The sequence below is a fragment of the Ursus arctos genome, unplaced genomic scaffold (genome assembly GCF_023065955.2).
Source record: "Ursus arctos isolate Adak ecotype North America unplaced genomic scaffold, UrsArc2.0 scaffold_17, whole genome shotgun sequence".
Classification (NCBI taxonomy): Eukaryota; Metazoa; Chordata; class Mammalia; order Carnivora; family Ursidae; genus Ursus; species Ursus arctos.
The window spans coordinates 56,993,747-57,017,570 of record NW_026622841.1 but is presented as its reverse complement, the minus strand read 5'-3'; the positions used below and the strand labels follow the sequence as shown (position 1 = coordinate 57,017,570).

Here is a 23,824-nt window from a genome sequence, read left to right as displayed (position 1 = left end):
CCTGATCTTAGTTTCAATGCATTCCCAACCAAAATCTCAGCAAGTTCTTTTGTGGATATTGACAAACAGGGTCTGCAATTTATATAGAGAGGCAAAAGACCCAGAATAACCAACACAATACTGAAGAGGAACAAAGGTGGGGGACTGACACTACTGAACTTCAAGATTTACTTTAAAGCTATAGTAATTTAAACAGTATAGTATTGGCAAAAGAAGAGACAAATAGATCAATGGAACAAAACAGAGAGTCCAGAAATAGACTCACATTATTGTACTCAACTGATCTTTGACAAAAGAACAAAGGCAATGCAATGGATCAACAAATGATGTTGGAACAAGTAGACATCCGTGTGCAAAAAAACAAATTTAGACACAGACCTTTCACCCATTACAAAAATTAACTTGGATTGTAGACCTAAATGTAAAACATAAAACTCCTAAAAGATAACACAGGAAAAGACCTAGATGACCTTGGGTACGGCAATGACTTTTTAGATACAACATCAAAGGCATGATCCATGAAAAAAAATAATTGATAAGCTGGACTTCATTAAAATTAAAAACTTCTGCTTTGTGAAATACAATGTCAAGAGAATGAGATAGACAAGCTGCGGACTAGGGGAAGATATTTACAAAATAAACAACTGATAAAGAACTGTTAGCCAAAATATACAAAGAACATTTAAAATCCAACAATAAGAAAACAAACAACCCAATTTAAAAAATTGGCTAAAGACCTTAACAGACACCTAACCAAAGAAGATATATGGATTGGGAAGGAAAATAAGCATATGAAAAGATGCTCCATATCATATATCATCAGGGAAATACAGATTAAAATGAGATACCACCACACACTTATTAGAACAGACAACGCTAAGTGCTGGTGAGGATGTGGAGCAGCAGGGACACTCATTCATTGCTGGTGGGAATGCAAAATGGTGCAGCCACTTGCAAGACAGTTTGGTAGTTTCTTTCAAAACTAAATATACTCTTACCATATGCTCCAGCAAGAACACTCCTTGGTACATAGCCAAAGGAGTTGAAAACTCATGTCTACACAAAAACCTGCATGTGGATGTTCATAACAATTTCATTCATAATAGCCCAAACTTGGAAGCAACAAGATGTCTTTCAGTGTGTGAATTGATAAACACAAGGTGGTACATCCAGAAAATGAAATATTATTCAGTGCTAGAAAGAAATGATCGATCAAGCCATGAGAAAAACATGGAGGAACTTTAAATGCCTATCACTATGTGAAAGAAGCCAACCTGAAAACCCTACATACTGTAGGATTCCAACTACAAGGCATTCTGGGAAATGTAAAACTATGGAGACAGTAAAATGATCAGCAGTTGCCAGGGGTTCGTGGGATGAAATGGCGGAGGGGGGGGGAATGAATAGGCTGAACACAGAGGATTTTTGACAATGAAAATACTCTGTATGATATCATAATGATGGATACATGTTACTATGCATTTGGCCAAACCCATAGAATGTACAACACCAAGAGTGAACTGTAAGGTAAACTCTGGACTTTGGGTGATTATGACATGTCAATGTAGGTACATCAGTCCTAACAAATGTACCATCCTGGTGCCCGGCTGTGGGTAATGGGGTGGGGGCTGTGCATGTGTATGGGTATATACCAGCGCGTATATGGGAATTCTCTGTACCTACCCCTCAATTCTGCTGTGAACTTTAAACTGCTCTAAAAACTTAAAGTTTGAATTTAAAAAATGGGCAAAAGACTTAAATAGGCATTTCTCCAAAGAGATATACAAATGGCCAACAGCTATACTAAAATTGTCAGGGAAATGCAAATAAAGACCACAATGAAATTTCACCTTATACCTGCTTAGATGGCCATTATAAAACCACCACCTCCCACAACAAACCAAAACCAAGTATTAGAGAAGATGTGGAGAAATTGGAACCCTTGTATACTGATGATGAGAATGTAAAATGGTGTGTGCAGCTACTGTGGAAAATAATATTGTGGTTTCTCAGATAATTAAAAATAGAATTACCATCTGCTCCAACAATTCCACTTCTAGGTATTTATTCAAAGGAAACAAAATCATTACCTTCAAAAGCTAACTGTACCATGTTCACTGCAGCATTATTTATAATAACCAAGAAGTAGAAACAACCTAAATGCTCATCAACAGACAAAGGATAAACAAAATGTTGTATATGCATACTATGAAATATTACTTGGTATATGCATACTATGAAATATTACTTGGTATTAAGAAGGAAGGAAATCCTGCAAAATGTGACAGTATGAATGAGCTAGAAGTGCATTATGCTAAGTGCAATTAGCCACTTGGAAGGACAAATGCTGTAGGATTCCATTTATATGAGGTATACGTCATGGCCAAATTCATAGAATCAGAGATCAGAATAGTGGTTATCAGTGTTCCTCTTCAATAGGCATAAGGTTCCAGTTATGCGAGATACATAAGTTCTAGAGATCTGCTGTATGACATCGTGCCTCTAGTTCACAATACTGTCCTATACATTTCCAATTTTGTTAAAGGGCTAGACATTTTAAATGTTCTTACTACAATAAAAAAATTAATAGATATATATTTTAACACATAGCTTGTCTTGGCATTGAACTTCTCATATTGAAAATAGAAGTATCAATTGACTCGACATCATGGTGACTACATAAGTCCTCCATGGGAAGATTAACAGAGAATGCAGACAAATAGAAAAGAGCTTGGGGTAAAACCATGAAATCTGATCTGAATTAAATGATCGGTTATTCCCCTCCCCTAAATGGAAAGTGAAGTTTGTGTAATACGGAAAGTATTTTTCACTCAGCATCTTCTCGTTCATCTTCTCGTCCACGTCTCTCCTCTTCTCGTTTGTCCATTCGTCCTGTCCAGCAGCTAACCTGCCTCCCTGGAAATGCCGCCTGCAGTGTGTGAGGGGCCTCCAGGTGTGGGGGCAAGCGCCACAAGATTGGGTCAGGTGAGGAAGGACTTTATTGCTTAGGAAAGGAAGCAGCTCCTCGGAAAGGCTGCCACCAAATCTGCCCAGATGTCCTAGAAGCGCTAAGGTGTCCTCTGAAAAAAATGATTCAAACTCCTATTTCTGTGTTCCCTCTAATAAGATCAGGTGAGCCACAAAGATAGAAAAACAGAGCTGGTCACCAAAAAGGGGAAATGACTATTCTTTATGAAGGAATGTACCAAATATTAAGGACAAACATCAAGGGCTAGTGCAGTACTCCGGGGGTAGGCCTGATGGGGAGCCATGAAGGGTATGGGAGGAAGGGCTTCCAGAGAGAGCAGAGAGGGCAGCTGTCTGAAGAGGACTGTCTGATAGGAGCAGTGGCTCCAGCAGCTGACCTACAGCGACCCAGCAGGTATAGAGCCAGGGGGCTAACTCCCCCACTTGTCTCCTCCTGCCTTGGCTGGGACCGCCTGCCTATGCCCGTGTTGGCCAAATTTAGTCGGATGGTGGAGGCAAGGGAGTGCATGGCTGCAGTCCATGTGGGGTCCCAGATGGGGAAGGGTGGAGCCCGGGTCTGGACCTGGAGAGCCCAGCAGACAATATGCTGCCCAGCTTACCATGGGTGCCTCTCCTGCACTCTCCTCTGGGCCTATTTTGCTGAGCGTGGCTTTGAGTGCTACATCCTCAAGATGTGGACAAGCCTCCCCATCTGCAATGACCGGGTGAGGGCCTGGCGGGTACAACCACAGCACGGATGGGGGCAGTGGCTCAATACTTGACTTGGGTACAAAGCCTGAAAGAAAGTATGGAGAGCTCACGTGAGTGATTGCGTGGGCGGTGCTTATTTACATGCACAGGCAGACGTAGCTTGACCAGACGTTGCGCTAAACCAGGGACAAGATAAGCGCCAGCCTGTTCTGACAATTCGCTAAAACACACTTTGGCCCCAGAGAGCGCAGACACTCGTACGCGTACTTCCACCCGGAGATCCCTCATGCTGCACAACATGCTTCTTCTCAGGAGTTTCACCAAGTGCTTTAAGTCTCTCTCCAGCTTGACGCAAGCTGCTCAAGTATCTGTCCGTTGAGCTTGATGTATCGAGTGTGTGCTCATGTGTGCAGAAGCCCTTCACTCACTGGTCTGGAGATCTTGGACCAGGACAGGTCTGGATGGAATCATCTTGGCCTGGCTGAGGAACTGAGGGTCACGGAAGCCTGAGGATGCTTGGAAGTTGAAAATGCCCGCTTGTTGCAAAGAGGGCACGCGTTCTTCTGTCCGGACGGTTCCCGAAGACTTCTGGGAAGAAGGAGGCTCCCTTGGCTTCCCAGGCCTGATTCAGGGAGTAATGATTGGGAGTTTCGCTCGCAAAGTTAAAAGCAGAGACCGCCGCTGCCCTAGTTTCTATTCTCTCTCCCCTGAACTCAGGGACTAACGTATGCTTCACCAGCTTCGCTGTGTCTCCGCACGTTCTGGAAGGGTGGGTGATAAAGTCCCTAAAGAAAAACTGGCTTGTTTGTGGGGAGTTAGGACAAGGACACTGCAAACCATACCCGGATTTCCCCACAAGAATTCAAAACAGTAAAGTAGTAGGTTGTAGTGAAGATGAAACAAGGTAAGTATGTGAAGAAGCAGTTATGAGGCCGTAGACAGTGTGCATTCCACACACAGCTGCTGTGCTTGAGGAAGTTGGGCTGACATTCTGGGGCATGGAAAGAACAGCTCCATAAAAACTCTTTGATTCCCTAATCCCTGACTTCAGGGAGCACAACTTTATCATCTAGAACCTGAAATTAGTGATGCCTTTTTGGTCTTCTCTAGAGTCGGTCGAAGCTTCCAAGGAATTCAATGCTCTATTCGCTAGCCTTACTTTCAAACACACTTTAAAAACTGGTGAGATATAATCTGGAATGTGTAGTGGGAAAGAAGAATTGATTTGTACACTGGCGAAATATACATATAATTAAAAATCAGAAAGATCTTCACATTGACAAAGGGCGGAAAAAGCATTGAAAATGGATGCGAATGTCCACTGGAATTGGATACTGATTGCTCTTTTTTTACATAAGTGGCAGAGAACTCTGTAGTGAGTGCTATTTCTTTTTAACGGACCATAGTACTCGTATTGGCGTGCTCTCCATTTGATATTGGGAAGAGAATTCATTTCAAAATCTTAATTTATGCAAAGGGCTTTTAAGGCAAAGCAGCCTTATGTGTTACTAAGGTGCCTTTTATTTCCAGGGACAGGAAGGCAGCAATAGTGGAAGAGAGCTCTCTTCTTGCCTATGCGAGCTTCCCCTGCCAAGCTGCTTGCTTCTAACACAACGCAATATACTCTCTTCTGCTTTGAGACGACGCTCTTTTAGGGACTTTTTTTTCTTTTAACGCTCTACTTAGATGCTATGAGTTGAGAATACTATAAGGCTGATTAGCTCTTCTTTTTCATGTAAGTGATGCTGGGAATCAGATATAATATAGCTCCTCTTCCCAAATAAGCTGGAGGATAAAACTGCAACATATCTTCCCATTTTCAATGAGCTATCTCAATGTTTCACACTGATTCCAGGGCAGACGTATTACCCTGGGCTCAGCGTGTGAGAACATGGACTGCGTTCTTTAGGGAAACGGGAAGACATTCTGCAAATGAGCTTTCTTAACACACAGTGTCCCTCACTTCGCTATTATAACCTTGATTTTCTGAAGGTCAGGTCCTCTCAAATGCTGCCTCATCTGCTGCAGAAAAAGCCTGAGCCTCAAATGCTGAAAGTTTTCAGGACGTACAATTCTCAACCTGCTGAGGATCTTTCTCAGCCTTTCATATCACTTGAGATGGAGAGACTTCATGAGGAATAAAGAGGCTGGAGCCATTCCTGAGCAGCGGACAAAGCTGCCAGGTGCCCCTCCAGCTCCGGAGGGTGAAGATGCAGCTGGTGGTTGATGAAGCTTGGATGCCTGGGGCCGCAACGTGGTGCACTCTGTGCTCACAAACCCTCTGGCTTCCAGATTCTAACAGAATAGCTCTACAAGGCTGATTAGGTGAAGGGGGCGTGGAATTGCTCAGGGGGTGTTCCAGGTGTTCCAGAGGGCATAGGGGTTGCACAGGCGGTTGTAAAGTGGATGTCAGAAACCAAGAGACCCAAATGAATCCATGGAAACCACGGGAGGCCGTGGGTCAGATCCTACAACCTGCTGTCCAGTGTGCCGTGCACTTGAGTAGAGGAGATGTGGGTGTGCCCAGTGTGGCACACTTTGTGCCCTACCACTTGGCATCAGTTAGGTCTCCCCCGGAGCAATGTGATTGTGTCAAGTGTCCACGTCATCAGGTCTCACTCAATGCAGCAGTGGGAGGGCATAACCTCCCCAGCGTTTTTTTTTCTCATGATAGTGTTACTTCTACCTACTAAAACCCCAGGGAAATGGGGTTGTGATAAACTAAGAGCCCCACGGACATGCAGAGATTGTTCACCCTGCAGGCCAAAAACTCGTGGGTCATCAAACGGATTTAAAGGATTCAATTAGTCTTTTAGGACATACGATTCTCTTACTTGTAAGTAAAGAATGCTTACACATTTTTCTCAAGAATCCAGAAATCAGTGAGAAACATTTATTCAAGCTACCTTTACTTCTTCTTGATGCAGATGTATCCTTATGAAAGATGTTTGGACTCAAAAGCTTAAATGTCTCGAAAAGGCCAGAAAAATCTGTGTCAGGTAGAGAAATTCTCTGTTCAGAGTGGGCCCCCTCTCCGTGTATGTCCACCCATCCCTGCTCCCCTAATGCCACCTCGGGATGCTCCGCATTTTCCTTTGAGGACGTGTCCAGAAATGCCCAGTTAGATGCTATCTGTTGGTTGCCGCACTCCATTGCCATCGCCTGATAAGTCATACGGATGGGAGGGGGGTTTACCATTTTAAAATGAAACATTGCAGTGTGTGTGTGGACTGCTTTGGACATCATCTGTGTTTTCAAGACCTATTTAAGGAGTTGGGATGGAGAATCTCTTCTATTCTTTTGAAAGCTTTCCCTTCAACCAGGAACCACAGGTCTTACGGTCCAGTCATTTTTACAAGTGTGTGTGAAGCCCTGTCGAGGATGCCCTGAGTCCTAGCCTCTCGTGCAGGGATCCTGGGTGCTGGGTGCTGCTGAGAGTTACCCGAGTGGGCTGCCACAGCACCAGGATGCCTTGACAGACTGTTCAGGATGGCAGGAGGGACACCACCACCTGGAAGTCACAGACGCTAGGCATCTACGCAGATGACCAGATTTGTCATGTCTGCACAAATTACCTTTGTTCCATACTGGGTGACTGGGGGCTCCAGGAAGCTCCTTTCTGAGTCCAGGTCCCCCTGGAGTTGACAGGATTTGCCGAAGAAACAACTTTCTGACCCTGACCATCATCAGCCTACTACCCAGGAAGAGAGGAAGTCTAGTTCCAGGCCGGGAAGTCGAGAAGAGCCATCCTTTATGTACTTACTTCTTTCACCAAACCCAGCATTTACAAGGGGAGCTACCTGCCACTGACTTACGGACCCTTATTTGCGTTAATATGACATAACCGAGACAAGATGTGATATACGTGATACAGCAAGCCACAGGCATACATCTCATTGTGCTGAGTATTTGTGAGTAAATTACACTGGCCGTTCTCTGTAATGATGTATAGTGTGTCAGAAAGTGATGCGACCCCAGGAATGTCATGTTGTCCTAAGACATATACATACACATACATTATATTCATGTTAATACCTATATGTCTGGACACATGTGTGCATGTATGTGTGTGTGGTGTACTTTTTAAAAAGTGTGAATATCTAAGCCTAGGTGAGTGCCTGTGAATTAAATGGCTATAAATCTAGTCACTTTTATGGCAAATCGCTGACGTATTCTTTAGCAGTGAACACAGTTTTTCACATAATTTTATTATATCCTTTAAAGATAGCATTAGTGCTAATTAAATAGATCCACAGGTAAAATGAATTCTGTGGGAGTATTTTTGACATCTTTGTTTATTAAACTTGGCAGACATTAAGTTAGTATTTCATCCGAATAAACCCCCTCAGTGTGCACCACGACTTAAAATATATTCTAAAGATAAAGCACTTTGGTACTCCATGCTATCCTTATAACTTATCACCACACTGAATGCTACAGCATTTCATAAAGTTAATTTTTAAATATAAGTATGACTCTTGACCTCGACTGTGGTTTCCGTGCTCACTCTGGTTCCATCCAGGCTTTCGGTGACCTGCTATTTCCCTCCATCGGGCTCTATTGGCCACAGCACTTGGTGTTCAGATAGCACCATCTGTAATGATCCAAAGGAATGGGAAGACATGACTCATGCCCCCTCCCAACGTCTGTGAGGAAGAAGCTCACAGACTCTCCAGAAGGTGACCCTGAGACCCTGTGAGCCACAGAGCAAAGGCAACAGCAGGACAGAAACTGAGTCAATCCGGCACATCCGGTGATAAGGCGGCTTTTCCCAAAGCGTGGGTCTCACACATATTGAGCGTCTAGTGCAGCCCCGGTGAGGATGCCCCCACTACACTCTCTTTGAACAGCCGGGCCCCTGAACAGCAAAGCATGGTCTCTGAATAGTCATCATTGAAGGTGGCTGAGGTGGCCAAGCGAGGCTCCATGGCTCACCCCTAACCAGACACAGCATGAGCCAGGACAAGGGTCCCACGAAGAGGAAACTGTGGAATGAACAGGCACTTTTTAACCACTCAGGTGGCCTTTAACGCACTGTCACCGTCCCGTGCATCGCTGGTCCTGTGTGCACTGCTTTTGGTATCTGCTCGATCACCCTTGTCAGCTGAACAGTCATCAGGCAGCGTGCATTCGGCAACCACCCAGAAACCAGCATTTCACCAAGTCTCCTTTCCCCACAAGTTAAAACAACAGTAGTTTAAATTATGTTGAAACTTTAATTACAGATACTTTTCCACTCAACATTTCAAAGCTGTGATTCCCTCCTTCTTTTGCATTAAGGCTGTCAGGATGGTTAAGCTGAAGCCCGTGTCTTTCCCTATATACGTATCTACACTCAAGTCTCTTCTTAGAAAAGGTGTCTTGATGACAGTCCCAAACCAACTCTGCACTGGATTCCAGGTCACTACACAGCTTCAGGGGAGGACAGGAAGCGTCCGCGGAACAATGGCAGGAAAAGCAGGAGCCTGATTTGTCTACATGAAACTCAGAAACAGAATAATGATTCCGAGGAAGAACAGAAGAGGGCTTAGCCATCACCCTGCCCCCTCTACCAAACACACTAGCTCGACACTCTCTGCGGTCTTAAAGTGCAATTACTGTTGAGCAGGCGCCCGGGCCTGGGATCCCACTGGCCAGAGTTCAAAGCAGAAACTTCAAACAGCGCTGCTCAGGACTCAGGCTGGGAGGGAGGGGGCCGGGCAGCAGAAAAGGAGCCACAGTTCTGGGGCGTTCAAGTGCATCACAAGAAGTAGCGCCCTTTCTTTTTTGTAAAGAAAATCTGTCAATTGTAAGGAATCCTGGTTTGGAAAAATATAGCTTTTTAAAAACTTCTGAGGACGTTCCAGTGCGGTAGAGTCAAAAGGCCGGCGAGCGCAGCAAGGAGCAGGGGACAAGCGCTCCGCCCGGGAGCCCAGCTCCTGTACTGGTGACCTCGGTGGTCCTCGGAGAAGTCCTCGGCTCTGGGCGCGGAGGACGCACACTGGACTAGGGGCATCTGGTAGGAGGTGGCTCTCTTCTCGGGCCTGTCTGGACTGGACCCGTCGCTGGGCCTCTGGCCGTTGAAGAGCAGATAGCGGCCACGGGCATCCTGCTCCATTTTGAAGATCTCATATTCGGTGTGAGGTAGTTTGATCCCCAGCGCCACGCAGCCGTTGGTGTGTGTCACGTCCTGCTGGACGCCCACCTGCCAGGAGCCCTCGGCCCCACACTCGTTCCCGTTGAAGACGTTGAGGAGTGAGGCCGTGGCCGCGTCCATGGGGGTGACCTTCATGTGGTTCACTGCGAAGGAGAGAGGACAGGTCGGTGACTCAGGGGGTGGGGGGCGTGGGGTGCACAAAACACTCCGGCTGCACAGCCACCTACCGGTCGCAGCCAGCACAGAAGCACCCCCAGTGCAGTGTTCAGCGTGCTGATGTGCAGGGCCATCACCCCAAACATACTGCAGGGAGACCTCACTTGGCGTATAAATGCGGAGCCCACGCTGCAGCCGACTGCCTGTCACTGTGAACTCAAACTGTCACACAGAATGTCTCCGAGGAGTTGCCCTTGGTGACACTGACTCTTTGGCATTGACACAATATTCAACACAAACTGGAATTTTGTTTTTGTGAAAAAGTTTTGAGGCTTTTCAATAGTTTTGGTGTTGAATGCCTATATTAGTTAGCAGTCTTGCAAATTCTTACTGGCCCATATATCAGGCATCTAAAATGAATTAAGCTGCAGGCAAGAAAAATATGAGTGAATACATTAAATAAAAATCCCAGCATGTACAGAGGGCTGTTTCTGAAGGACCCCAGGGGACTTTATGCGCACCACGACAGCCTCAGGGTGGAATCAGACCAAGATGCCTGTTCTCTTGGCCACATCTAGCAAAGGTCCATCCTTCCTGGAGAAAATCTTCCTTCCTAAGTGGATGATTAAGATGCCCTAGGACTTATCTGGGTTAGCAGAAATACTTCATATTAAATAGACTGAACCATGGGATGCTATCCTAGAAGGGGTCACACCCAGCATCTGGATCACCTCTCTTTTATTTGTCTGTGACATGACTGACACCATCTTAACAAGATACAGAAACGTAAAAAGAAATTCTAGAAAAAGAGGCCATGAGACCTCCCTTGCTGATCCCAGACTGGTGAATTTCACCCCTTCTGCTCCTCAGTTAGGTAATCATTACAAATCCCAAATCTCCCAGAGCTCCAGGCACAGGACAACTTTCGAGTGCATGACAAACCCAGCGCTGGAAAGGACAATGCTGAGCACCTGAGCTGTAACTAGCACCTGCTCTTTAGTGCCCACGCCAGAAAGCACACTGAATGCAGCAAGTAAGTGCAATGTATGTTATCACAGGGGCAGGTCAGAATCACCCTGAGCTGTGCACAAGCAGGAAACGTGCAGACGTGAGGCTTCACCCCTCGTCACATGCTCCCTGGCTACATCTGACACCGTGCATAGCAGTGTGGGCCCTCCCGCACTGTGGCCCACAGGCTCAGCCACCCCTGTTGGCCCCATCCTGAGCACAGGGGAACCTTGAAGGCTGATGTGAATGATGACCTTGAAGCAGAAAGGACTCCCTAATTTCTCCCCCAACATCTCTCCCAGGGGGAAAAAAAAAAAAAAGCCCTTTCCCTCAGGCTCTGCCTGGACAAAAAGTCCCCAAACCGCTCAGTTTTTCACCCACTGGGCTGTTACTGTGGGAGTCGAGGCAGGAGCCCTACCTTTGAACACAAACTCCGTGCCTCCCATGACCCTGGAGGAGTGCACTCCCCGGCTGTAGCGGCCCTTGGCGTAGATGGAGAAGGTGGGGTGCTTGCAGACAGGGTCGGAGTAGTGGTAGTAATGCCCTTCCCAGGTGTTATTGTTGTCATGGAAGATGAAGTGGCGCGTGAGGAAGAGGACCTCGGGCCGCACCTCGCAGCGCTGGCTCACCCACTCGCCGTGCAGGCCGACGGTCAGGTCAGCCTTGGGGGGCAGGAGGGGCGGGCGGTGCTCATCTGACCTGTGGATGATGCGGCAGGCGATGCAGGCGTGGTCGTGGTTCTGGGGACAAGAAACACACGCGGAGAGACCTTTGTCTTTATCACAGAGCAGCGCACATACGCTCCCTTCACATGAGGCTCACCAGTGGGACTGGGCAGGGCCCCAAGGGCACCGTCACTTGTTACCTGGGGACCCAAGAGGTACCTGGAGCTATGCCCTTGGGCACGGATGGGACTGTGGTAGGGTGTGTGTGTGTGTGTGTGTGTGTGCAAGTGGGGGCTGAGAAGTGCACATGTGTGTTTGGCTGACATCAGGGACTTGTCTAAATATTTCAGCTGGGATGTATACTCTCTTTAGAATCCTATCACATGTCCCAGACACTTGACTTTGGCAAGGCTAGCATCACCTCATACCCGCTGGATGGCTGCTATGAAAAAAATCTGAAAAGAACAGTGTGGACAAGGATGGGGTTGGGGGGGACTAGAACCTGTGTGCACTGCTGGTGGGAAGATAAAATGGTGCAGTGGCTGAGGAAAAGAACTCCCATACGATCCTGCAATTCCTCCTCTAGTTTATGTCCAAAGGACGCAAGGTCTTGAAGAGCCAGCTACTCATCCATGTTTCTAGCAGTGTATTCACACGGCCAAATGATGACAACAACCCGTATCCATCAACGGGTGAATGGACAAACAAGGTGTGGTCCACACATACAATGAAAGATTATTCAATCTTGAAAAAGGAAAGAAATTCTGAGCTGCAACACAGATGAACCCTGACGACATGATGCTAAGTGAAATTAGTCACCAAAGGACAAATCCCAATTGGTACGATCCCAATCCCACTTCTATGAGGGACCCACAGTGATCAAATTCAGAGACAGAAAGTAGAATCGTGGTGGCCAGGGGCTAGGGGAGGGGGGACGGGGAGTTCCTGTTTAATGGGGACACAGCTTCAGGTCAGGAAGATGAAAAAGTTGTGTGGGTGGATGGGGGAGATGGTCACACAATAGTGTGAATGTACTTAATGCCACTGAACTGGACACCTCAAACGGCTAAGATGGAAATGTTACGTGTATTTTACAATTAGATTTTTTTTCACTTTTAAAAACAATTATGAGACACACAAAACTAAAAAAAAAAAAAAAAGGACAGCCTTCCAATTGCTGGGACGACAAAGGGAGCTGTGTAGAAAAGCAGGGGTCCTTTCAAAGGGGGGCATAAAGGAGGCCTCCGCAAAGACAGTCTGCACACCTGTCACCCATTTATGTCTGCCGGCCCCCAGGTTAGAAGGTTTATAGGCTTTTAATTTGCTTCCTGCTTTATAGCTTTAAGCCATTTAATTAGTGCAAGATAGCTGCAGCTCTGTCTTTCAGGGGCTGTCTCCCTGAGTGTCCCCTTTAGAACACTCCCACAGTCCCCGGACAACGACTGGCTGTCTGGGGCTGTGGCTGAGAAACCCTCCAACAAGCAGAGGTGGCCAGAGACTGCCCACCAGCAGTGCACAAATGGGTTTGCTATCTGTAATTTGGGGATTTAGAAACATCATTTGTGGCCACTTCATTTCTGGCCATTCTAAGACAGGAGTCTCCTTCCCTGACAAGATTTGTCTCCTCAAATACCAATCTCAATTCGGCAACCTCCCAGAAAGCTTCTCGGATGGGGCAGAGGACGCTGGGAGAATAGAGGTCTTCATTCTCACTAGAGCTGCTGCATAACATCAGGGATCCAGTGCTCTTCCGTCGGAACAGGAACAGGCTCGGTGAGAGGAGGGGGTGCCGTGGTAGCGTGTGGAGTCCTGTGATGCTGTTAAGAACAATGGCACAGAGGCCTGACCTTGGCGATGGGGACCTGGCTGAATCATTTCTGTTTGTCAGCAGAGAAAAGCAAGCCACAAGCAGGGGAAGCTTGCTATCCATCAGCTGGGTCTGTGAGAATTTAGGGACAGAGTAGGAGGAAGCTGGCCCTTAGGTACTGGTCTTGCCAAATTCCCATTTTTTTATTGTGGTAAAATATACATGACATAAAACTTACCATCTTAACCATTTTAAGTGCATAGTTCAGTGGTGCTAATAAGCACATTCACACTGTTGAGCAACTGCCACCACTGTCCATTTCTAGAACTTTTTCCATCTTCCCAAACTGAAACTGTGTGCCCAATAGACACCAACTCCCCATTCTTTCAATCGAGCCCATTCTACTTTCTGTCTCTATGGAGTTGTCTACCCTAGGGACCTCGCAGAAGTGAAAGCACACTGAATCGGTCCTTTTTGTGACCAGCTTATTTCACTTAGCATAATGTCCTCAAGGTTCGTGCATGTTGTAGCCTGGGTCAGAATTTCCTCTCGTTTCAAGGCTGAATAATATTTCCATGTGTGTATGCACCACATTTTGTTTATCCATTCATCCCCTGATGAACTCTCCATTTTTTTGGCTACTGTGAAGAACGACGCTACGAGCACAGACAGGCGTACAATCTATTTCAGACCCCACTTTCAGGTCTTTCGGGCATACACTCAGAAGTGAAATTTCTGGATCATACCATAATTCGATGTTTAACTTTTGGAGGAACCACCACCATACTGTTTCCACAGCAGCTGCACCATTTTACATTCCCACCCACACTGCACAAGGGTTCCGATTTTTCCACATCCTTGCCAACAATTATTTTTTTCTCTTTTTGATAATAGCCAATGGGTATGGTGTGGTATAACACTGTGGCTCTGATTTGCATTTCCCTAATGATTGAGCATCTTTTCATGTGCTTATGGGCTACTTGTATATCTTCTCTGGAGACATGTCTATTCAAGTCCTTTGCCCATTTTTTAATAGGGTTGTTTTTCTTGTTATTGTTGAATTACCTAGTAGCCTATTATAACAACTCTTGAGCAGGCATGAAGAAACCAAGATGTCATAAACATGGGTGGGATTTTTGGCCTCTCTGTGGATACTGTCACCAAGTGGACAGTTTTAGCCACGGTTAGATAAGGGAGAAACCTGTTATATTTGACAGATTTTGAATAAATCTAATTTGTGCTCTTAATTCCCACCATCCTTGGCTTGAATAAAACTCAAAAGACCTATAGGAACAATTATGCAGAAGCAGAAATTAAGGCCTATATACTGGCTCTAAAGTTTCTTTTTTGGGGGATGCTTTTCTTAAACAGCAGCTTTTCGGGGTGCCTGGGTGGCTCAGTCAGTTAAGTGCCTGCCTTCAGCTCAGGTCATGATCCTGGAGTCCTGGAATGGAGCCCACATCAGGCTCCCTGCTCAGCAGGGTGTCTGCTTCTTCTTCTGCCTGCTTTTCCCCCTGCTTGTGCACTCTCTCTCTCTTGCTTTCTCTCAAATAAATAAAATCTTAAAAAAAATAAACAGCAGCTTTTCAAAAAGAACAAATGGGAAGAGTTTTTTGACATTAAGAATGATGTGTACTCTGAAATATCATTTGCTTTATGAAATTCCTCTCTTTTTTGGTCCATGCTCTGATACACGATTCTAAGAAGCTATCCTTTTGTGGGCTCTCCCCTTGGGCTTCTACCTCGGTCCCTCCCTGAATCTTAGAAAGGGCTACTTTAAAGTTAGAGTTTCTACACATGGAAGATCTGAAGGTTAAAGCAGAGGGACCAGAATGTGTTTCCTTGTTGCTACTCTTTACACCAACTATAAAAAGCTTTAATTCTGAAGGAGGAGGGGAGAAAAAAAGATCGCCATGTAATTTCCTAAAAGAAAACAATCAAACTCATTCTAAAAATGAAAAATCAACCTCTAACTTCGTAAGTGCTCAATGTTATAGGCAAAGAGTGGGGTTTTGCCCACTCTGCGTTCTGATTCCTGCCTGGCGCCCTGACAACACGTCAGCTACCCACATCTTGCACATACAAGCCATGTGAGTCTAAGGAAGTTCAAGTGCACCATGCCCTTAGCTTACAACCTCTCAAAGAGACCATGGGTACACTTTACAGATGAGGCCAACAAGGCACAGAGAGATAGAATAACATGGCCCAGATGATTTTACAAGCCAAGGTAGAGTCTGGAACATAATTTGGTCTTGGGGCTTGCTGAGTGCTATCCCCTGGCCCCAGCCTGGCCCTAAGGCTGAGAACAGATGTCTCCCTATCAAGGACTCTGGTCCCTAGAAAAGGTCTTCTCTGGCTGATGACTGATAGGGATTCTTCAGGCTCTCTCCTTTCCCTGCCAACATTTATTTCTGGAGAGGTGGTTCGTCAACAACATTTGCTGAGAGTATCCACTTGTTTCCAGTATCTTCCCAGAATGGAAGAAATTACTTGATATCATCTTGCCGTGAAGAGACCAACTAGAGAAGCAACATGAATGCAACATTTCTTGGGCTAAAAGTTTTGCCCGAGGAGGAGGAGAAATGGGAACAGATGATGGAAACTTCCTTTCACAGAGTTTTCTTCCATGGGATAAAAAACATATTCATGTGTCTCAGGAAGAAACCTGCCAGTGACTGAAGCCGAAAACCTTTTTTTTTTTTTTTACACTGCAATTCTCCATGCATTTGATTATATTCTGCTCCAGGTATTCCTACACATACAGCCTTCTGGGGGCCTCTCCATTTCACTGGGGAAGAACTTCGTCAAGCTCTTAGAGGTCAAGACCAGAGTACGCTCCCTTTTTCCTAGTTCCCATGACGTCTGGGGGAGCACGGCAGGTATGATGAAGGCTCACGAGTGGCAGAGTGATTGCTAGAATGCTGTCACTGGCTATTTAACAATATGAATATAGTAGGCCAGCGGTCATCGCAAATGATGAGAGCTGACTGCCTTGTGGAATGGGCCTCTCGGGGTGCTTTTCAGATCTGGAGTCCCAGGAGTTTATGAACTTGGGCTCATTCTGATGACCTCAATGGGTCATGATGATTGCACTTTCAGGAGGAAGTGGAATAGCCTTGGTCACACCTGCTGTGTGTCTCAAACACTAGCTTTAGGAGCCGCTGAAGGTGGCTGGCCATGAAGGGACAGGGGATGAAAGGATGATGGAAGGACACAAGAACGGTGGGCTGCCAACATCTCAGGCTTCACATTTATCTCCTGACCGTTTAGTGACACAAAAGTCAACTCAACACTGCCCTGGAGTTAAAAAGGGGCACTTGGGTGGGGGTGGGGTCCCTGGGAGCAGCCCTTCATTTTCTAGAAAGAGGTTTTCTAAGAAGTTTAGAATCCAACAAGTTAGCTCACAAAGGCCTTTCCAGTTTACAAAACATTAGTAAATCACAACAAAGATAAGCTTGCTTCCACCTTGCCTGTACACACACTGTGTACAGACTCAACGGCCAGATAGGAACGGCTACGAGAGGCCAGTTCTTTAAAACAAAGGACTTCAAGAATGGTTATGGAAAAAAATTTCTGATTGATGTTTTTACTTGTTTGATTGTTTCTTCCACTCCTATCAATTTAAATTCATTTCAATAAAGTAGATTCATTTTAATAATGACATTAACTCTGCTGTAAATCCGGAAGCCCCCCGGGTCTGGCCCTCTCCCCCTCCTCCACGCTCCCCCCAATGCTGACCCAGCACCTCTGCACATTACGGGTCTGCTCCAGACTTTCTGAACAGTTGATTTCCGGCACGCCCAGGCTCTCACTCCGTCCTTGGGCTCTCTTGCCTTTTAAGGGATGAACTGTTTACCACTTATACTGTCCCTGACAACAAGTATTTCCTGGTCGGCTAACTCCTTAAATAAAGCAACCTTGCATGTCTGTTTATCTGCTGAAATACTCTGGAATCAAGAAATATAACCAACTGTTCCTGCAAAAAAAGTGGCTGTCAGCAATCGACTGCAAGACACTTCACACTTTGGCCCAATCAGAGGTCCACGCGGGCAATCCTTTCCAGGTCAAGACCCCATCATCCAATGTGTACCATTTGCTGCTCTATAGTAAACACCCAGACCGGGCAAGCAGGGTCACACTTTTCTTTAGGATTCATCCTTGATGTAAGATGGGCTTTTTAGGTCATGACTCCTTGAACTCCCCGGTCCTCTCCCACCTCTTCCATTCCCTGTCACCTCCACAAACCTCCTTTCCCTCCAGCAGCAGAAAGAGAAGGAAGGCGAATTCTTCCACAACCACCTTCCTTTCCCAGCTCCTTCTGCCGTTAGTCCTGTGACACCCACTCACCCAGCCACCTGGGAGCCCCGCCAAGCACATGCCTGAGGCAGGGCCCCCTCCGTGTGGCAGAGCCACCTCCTGGGGCTGGGCTGAAAAATGTGCTGCCCGTGGCCACCTGGTCCACAGTCCCTTGGATGTCACAGATGTCAGAGAGTCTCAAAGTTCATCTGTATTTCTCACAGACTGTGAAAAGGCTCCGAAAGGCCAGCTTCCTCAGAAAGAAATGCTCGTTCACAGTCTAGAGATTTCTACAGAATTTAAGAGAGAAAGCACATGAGTATCACCTTCTTCATTTTCAGTGCTCAGCTACTCTTGAAAACACTTCGGTGCCTGTCTTCCTCAGATGTGCCGTGAATGCGCTGGGGCAGAATATTTGAGATGCACGGCTTGGGGAAAGTTGTCTGGTTTTAGACAACCCCTTTGATTTATGACCCTGTGGCTAAATCGGTGCAGGATTTTGGAGAAAGACCAATTCCATTTGCTTACAAGTCTGATCCTGAGGCTCTGGCATTTCCAACAACCCGGGTGATCATTTGCTTTTAATTACTATTTGATTCTACCACTGAAAGAATTCAGCTCACTAACCCTTCAACTGCACAAAAATCTAGGCAGAGGGTGATGGCTGCCCTGATGTTAAACTCAATTGAGGGAAAGCATCTTCTTTCAGGGGTATTTTATGTGGTCTTGATTTTTCGCAGTGAATAGCAGCCAATTTCATCCCGAAAGAATCCTCCCAGCACACCTGATTCTCTTCAAACGCGATATATTTGCCAAAGGACTCTGAACCTCACAGCAAAGCTGTATAAAGCTTAGAAAAACAAGTTGATTTAAAGTTTCTATTTTTACATGGTGTCGCGTTTCCAGAGGGGCTGAGACTAGTGGTTTCAAACTCAATTTAGCATTTAAACTAATTTTCAGCCAGGTCTCTATGGACCGGCAATTAGGGGAGGCAAAGAGTTCAAAGAGGCGGGTGGCAGGGGGGAGTGTGGTCTCTCCGGATGCGCTCCCAGCCCTCCTCCTTCCTCCTTCCCATTCCCAGCGGGTGAGGCGACCTGCCACTGGCCAGCGGGCAGGGAGCACCTGGGGCTCTGCCTGCGCCCAGTCTGGAAAGGCACCAATGGTGAAGCCTGCTTCTTCCTTCTCATAGCTGTCCTGGGGAAGGATCTAAAAGCTTCCTGAGGACCCGACGGCATGCTGCGGGCCAAGACGTTCAATGCCAGGGACAACAAGAGAAGAACGGGCCCTTTCAGCTCCCAGAGCCACGCAGACCTCACTGGCCTTCGAAGGACGCCCGTGGCCATGCGGGCTGGCAGCGGAAGCGGAGGGCAGTGCACACCGGCCCTGGACGCCCGTCTGGGTCCTCCTCCCAGCCCTGCCACCAGCTCCAGCAGTGGCTGTGGCACTCCTCTGAGCCTCAGAGCCCTAGCTTCCGAAATTTATTTTAATTTTTCATGGTTACTCTGTTTGGATAATACAAGATCATGGCACAAGGTGCAAAAGGTACAAAAAAGGTATACAGTGATAAGCGTCGGTCAACTGTCCCCCAATTGTTCCCTTCCTCAGAGGCAATTGTTACGTATCCCGTGTACCCTTCCAGAAATACTGTCTTTGTAAGTTCGTCTTATTCTTCTTTCATTCTGAGTTTCACACAATGGTATCATACTCTTTATGCTATTCCCGGTCAATGTCACTGTCATTGTCATCCCTCCAGGAGACACGTGCCCAGAAGGGCTACCTACTCCATGGGTGAGGAGAAGGGAACTTCGGTGAAGGGTCCTTTCCAGATGGCAGGCACTAATCCAGTCGATTTTTATATTCTTACCACTTTACAGAAGAAAAATCAAGGCTCCCAGAGGTCAGATGACACCACCAACACACACAGCTGATGGCCACAGAAGTGGATTCCAGGATTGGATACCACCTCCAAAGTCCATATTCTCGCCAATTTATCCAGACGGTGTTAAAAAGAAAAAAAATTAAAAAATAAAAAAACCACATCTCCCACTTTTTTGTTCATAAAAATTCTAAGGTCAGCCTTACAACTATCATCCTTAGTCCTCACGCCAATGGTAACAACTCACAGTCAAGACATTTTTCCTCCAGGAACAACAAGCGTGTGCCTTTGCTCTCGCAACAGACAGGCTCTGTTCAGTGAATGGACTGACAGCAGGAGAAATGCCTCCTATAGGCCCGGGGAGGGAGTGGGAGAGAATCTTCCAGAGCTGCAGGTCTACGAATACTGATTTTACCTATCGGGCCTCCTGATGGGGTGTGCCACCAGAAGTAACAGCAGTAAGCTAAGAGTGAGGGAACGGAGCTGAGGAAAGAAAGATGTCATGGTTAATTCTTTTTTCTTTTCAGTCCTAAAACCTGCCTCCGTGGGCGTCTGCAGTTGAGGAAAAGGAATCTGAACCTGAGTGTGTGCAAAAACCCAGCCCAAGGTCAGGTGTGGATGGGAGAGTGGCCAGACTCCAGCCCAGGCAGCTCCGGGACTGCACCTGCGCTCTCCTGCAGAAATTCAGCCTCCTCCCTCGGACTGCCTCCTTCTCACTCAGATCCCTGCCTCACTGCTCCTGTCTCTTGGCTGTTCGCTGTCTATTAGTGTCTCTGCACGAGGGCAAGTGGGCACAAAAAGGACTGCGTGCTGAGCAGATCTTCCTAAAGGTTCAGGGTGGGACAGGGTTGGCGCTCTTGGCTGACATAAAGTTTCTGGATTATCTGTGGGCCAGTTTTATTCATGACATTCTTACCTCCCATTACCAGAGATAATTTGAAAGTTGGCTAGACTGTACTCAGAGGCAGCCAAATGTTCAGACGAAAAGCTCCTTTACCCCGCTGCTCTCGCACACCAGAGGTTTCAAGAGAAGTTGTTCAGCTGCAGGGTTCAGCACTGACTCTAGACAACGCTTCTGTCTGGAAGGGTCCCACGATGGGACGGGGAGCTCATGATTCCTATCTGTCCCCCCGCAAAGCACGCCGTTGCCTAGATGCCACCTATGGCCCATTGTCCTCTTGATGCCTTTGTATGATGTGTGGAATGGGTGGAGCTTCAGCTCCTCTGCTCTCCCCTCTCCTGAGAAAGCCTGGGGAATCCCAGGCAGACACTGGGATGGAGGCAAGCAAGAAAGGCCACCCTCTCCCTCACTGCCCTAACTCCCCTCTTCCTCCTCCACGCACCTGGAACCTCAGGGCGGGATAAGGGGGGGCTGACTCCCGTTTGGCGCTCGGAGTCATTCTGTGAGCCCAGGGAGGGCTGGGTCTGGGGCCCAGGGCCCTCGGCCTGGCTTCGCCTCACACATGGGGACCGACCCTGGTGAGGCGCATCTAGAGGAAGCAGCCTCGGCCAAGTGGGCTTCCTCAGCAGATTTCCCACAATTATAATAAAGGCGACTTTCATTACAGGAGCTCACAATAACACAGATAAACAGAAGATAACACCGAGTGGTCTTTGGCAGGGGAAGTACTCTGGGATATCTCCACAAGTCATAAATAAGCTCAAAGGACTAAGAAAAAAAAGGATTAAAAAAATGAATAAACTATCAAATAAAAGTCAAATGGGGCCCCTCATTTAGAGTTATTTTTCTAGAGAGGATTCCACAGAAGCCAATCTGATGCCAGTGGGGGGAGGCACTGGAGAAATCTCCCTTGACCACCTCCCTGCACGCCCCTCCCTGCCTCAAGCTTCCCCAGCTTCTGCGGTGGAAGATCGTGTTACAGGCTGACACGGATTCTGAGCCCATGGGAAGGAAATGCTTTGTGAATTCCAAATATAATTACTGGACTATCATTCAAGAGAAGACCATTATAAGGTTTTAATTGTTTCCTGCCCCCCTCCGTCCCCCCTTGTGATCACAGTGACTTTACATTTCACTTACTTGAATGGAAAGAATGTGGGGTCTGCAGAAGGAGGTCTGGGTTCAAGTTCCAATGCAGAACCTCACTACCTGGGTGACCTTGGGCAAAAGACAGCCCCTTGAGTCTCCGCTACCTCTCCTTTCTGTCTAAGAGGGTGGCAATACCTGACTCAGGGGGTCGTTGTGAAGACTGAGAGCAGTCGTGTGGGTGGGAGACGATAGGCACAGCCTACGATAGCACTGCCACGCTCCCCGTTCCCTCAGGCACCTCTCCCTCTCCTCCAGGGTTGGGATCACTCCTGGTCCGGCATCTGTCCCAAGTGTGGTTCTAACATCTCCGAACTTCCTTTATTCTTTCCTCTCCAAATCAAAGATGTTCATGGAGTGTTAGAGCTGAGAAGAGCCTTAAGAATATTCTAGAACCACCACCCCAGGGCCCCTAGCACACCAACAAGCCTCCTGCCATCACCCATGTCATGAGGAAAACCATACCCCCTCATTGCAGAGCAAATTGGTGGCCCAGCCAGGTGTCCTGACTCTGCTGTGTGTCCCTCTGTGGGCAGCCCTCCACCACGTCCTCCATGACACTGGGTCCCTTTGGACCCCACTGCCTCCCTACGGGTTGCTTATCTTACTTAATAAAGAACAGGCCGCAGGCCCTGAGTACAGTCAGCTGCATGTGTGTGCGTGGGGGGAGGGGGTGTTACCTTGGCATTCTGCAGGGGGGGCTGGTAACTGGACGGCCGGTAAAACATCCTCTGTGAGGCGTCAGTGTGGATGTCCCCGAGGAAGAGCTCCTCCACCAGGCGGTCCAGGTTGTGCTGGAGGTACTGCTTCTCCACACGGATGAGCTGCAGCTCGTGCATGGCGAAGTTCACGGCCTTGGTGCACTCGCAGCCATTTTCTTCCCGCCACAGGTCGTAGGGCACGTCCTGCACCCAGGGGCCCCCAGGAGGCACGAAGCCCGGGCACGTGCGGTTCACCAGCTGGCTGAGCCTCTCAGCGACAGCCTCTGTGTGGCAGACGACCTGCACGTTGTGCAGCTGGTAGTCAGCCTCAGTGCCCCCGCGGATGATCCAGGAGGCCTGGCGCAGGCGCACCTTGCCCCGGATGACGAGGGTGTAGGTGGGGCTCGTGCACCGGTTGCCACCATAATAGAACTGGTAGGCCTTGAAGGTGTTATTGTGGTAGAATCTGTAGGACCTTGTGATGAACTCTGGGCCTGACCTCACTTCACAGCTGAAGGAGAAATGGGGAAGGAAGACATTTTCAAGCCCAAAGGCACTGAGGAGCAGATTCGTTACAGTGTCAAGAAATTATGGTAATAATAACAAAAGTTTATTCTGGGCCAGACGCTGTTCTGTGCCTTCATAGAAACCAAGGTATTGAATCCTTACAACAACCCAGGAGTGAAGGAGGTATTGTTTCTGTTTTACAGCTAGAGAAACCAAGGCATGAGAGATTAGGGAAAGTGCCCCCAGGCCACAGAACCAGCCAGAAAAGCCAGACCTTGAATCTGGGCAGTCTGGCTCCAGGCTGTGTTCCTATCTCTCTACTCCAGTCTTTATTCGTTCTATGAACAAGCTAAGAGCGCCCAGACCTGCCGTTCTCACTTCCACGGGGGCCTAACTACAGAGAAGCGTCCTTCCGGTGGGAAGAAGGGAGAGAGTAGTGCCGGCCTGTAAAGGAAGTCTCCTTATGCGAGCCCAAAACAGTGGGTCCCTGAGCACTTCTGTTGTATGGACCCTGTCTATAGCAGGCAGGCGTTGGGTGTCTGTCGTCCTGAAATGGAATCTAGTCTGGGGAGAAATCACTTAGGGGCAAGTGGAAATTCACCCTCCCGTCCAGTGAAAATTAATCTTCCCTCTACTGGGGAAAAGGGTCCATTAGTGAAAGCAAAGCTAACGGAACAGAAGTAAGGGTTCCTTTTGTTTGTGCTGACTGACAAAACGACAATGACAAAATGGTTTTTGGCTGTGGCTTTAAATCAATGCTAGATTTCTTGGCCAGAAATACTTGGACTAGGCCCACAGGGCTCACATGGCTGGTAGGAACTGATCACTGCCCCACCTGTGGCCAGTTCCTATCTCTGCAGCCCAGCCCACACCAGGGAAATGCTGGAGGGCTTCCTCAGCATATCCGCGGAAGAATCCGACCTCTGTAAGTGCCCACTAGAACAGAA

The 23,824-nt window shown here is 47.4% G+C and overlaps 1 protein-coding gene across 1 annotated transcript in view; it reads right to left on the bottom strand.

The window, feature by feature from the left end:
- Nucleotides 1-7,870: 7,870 nt before the first annotated feature.
- APCDD1 (APC down-regulated 1) overlaps nucleotides 7,871-23,824 on the bottom strand; it is a 34,391-nt gene continuing 18,437 nt past the window's right edge. The window contains exons 3-5 of the mRNA XM_026495982.4: nucleotides 22,350-22,881; nucleotides 11,397-11,718; nucleotides 7,871-9,957 (exon numbers count right to left, since the gene is read on the bottom strand). Of these exons, the coding sequence (XP_026351767.2) occupies nucleotides 9,500-9,957; nucleotides 11,397-11,718; nucleotides 22,350-22,881 (1,312 nt within the window). The 3' untranslated portion in view covers nucleotides 7,871-9,499. The remainder of the gene's footprint in view (nucleotides 9,958-11,396; nucleotides 11,719-22,349; nucleotides 22,882-23,824) is intronic.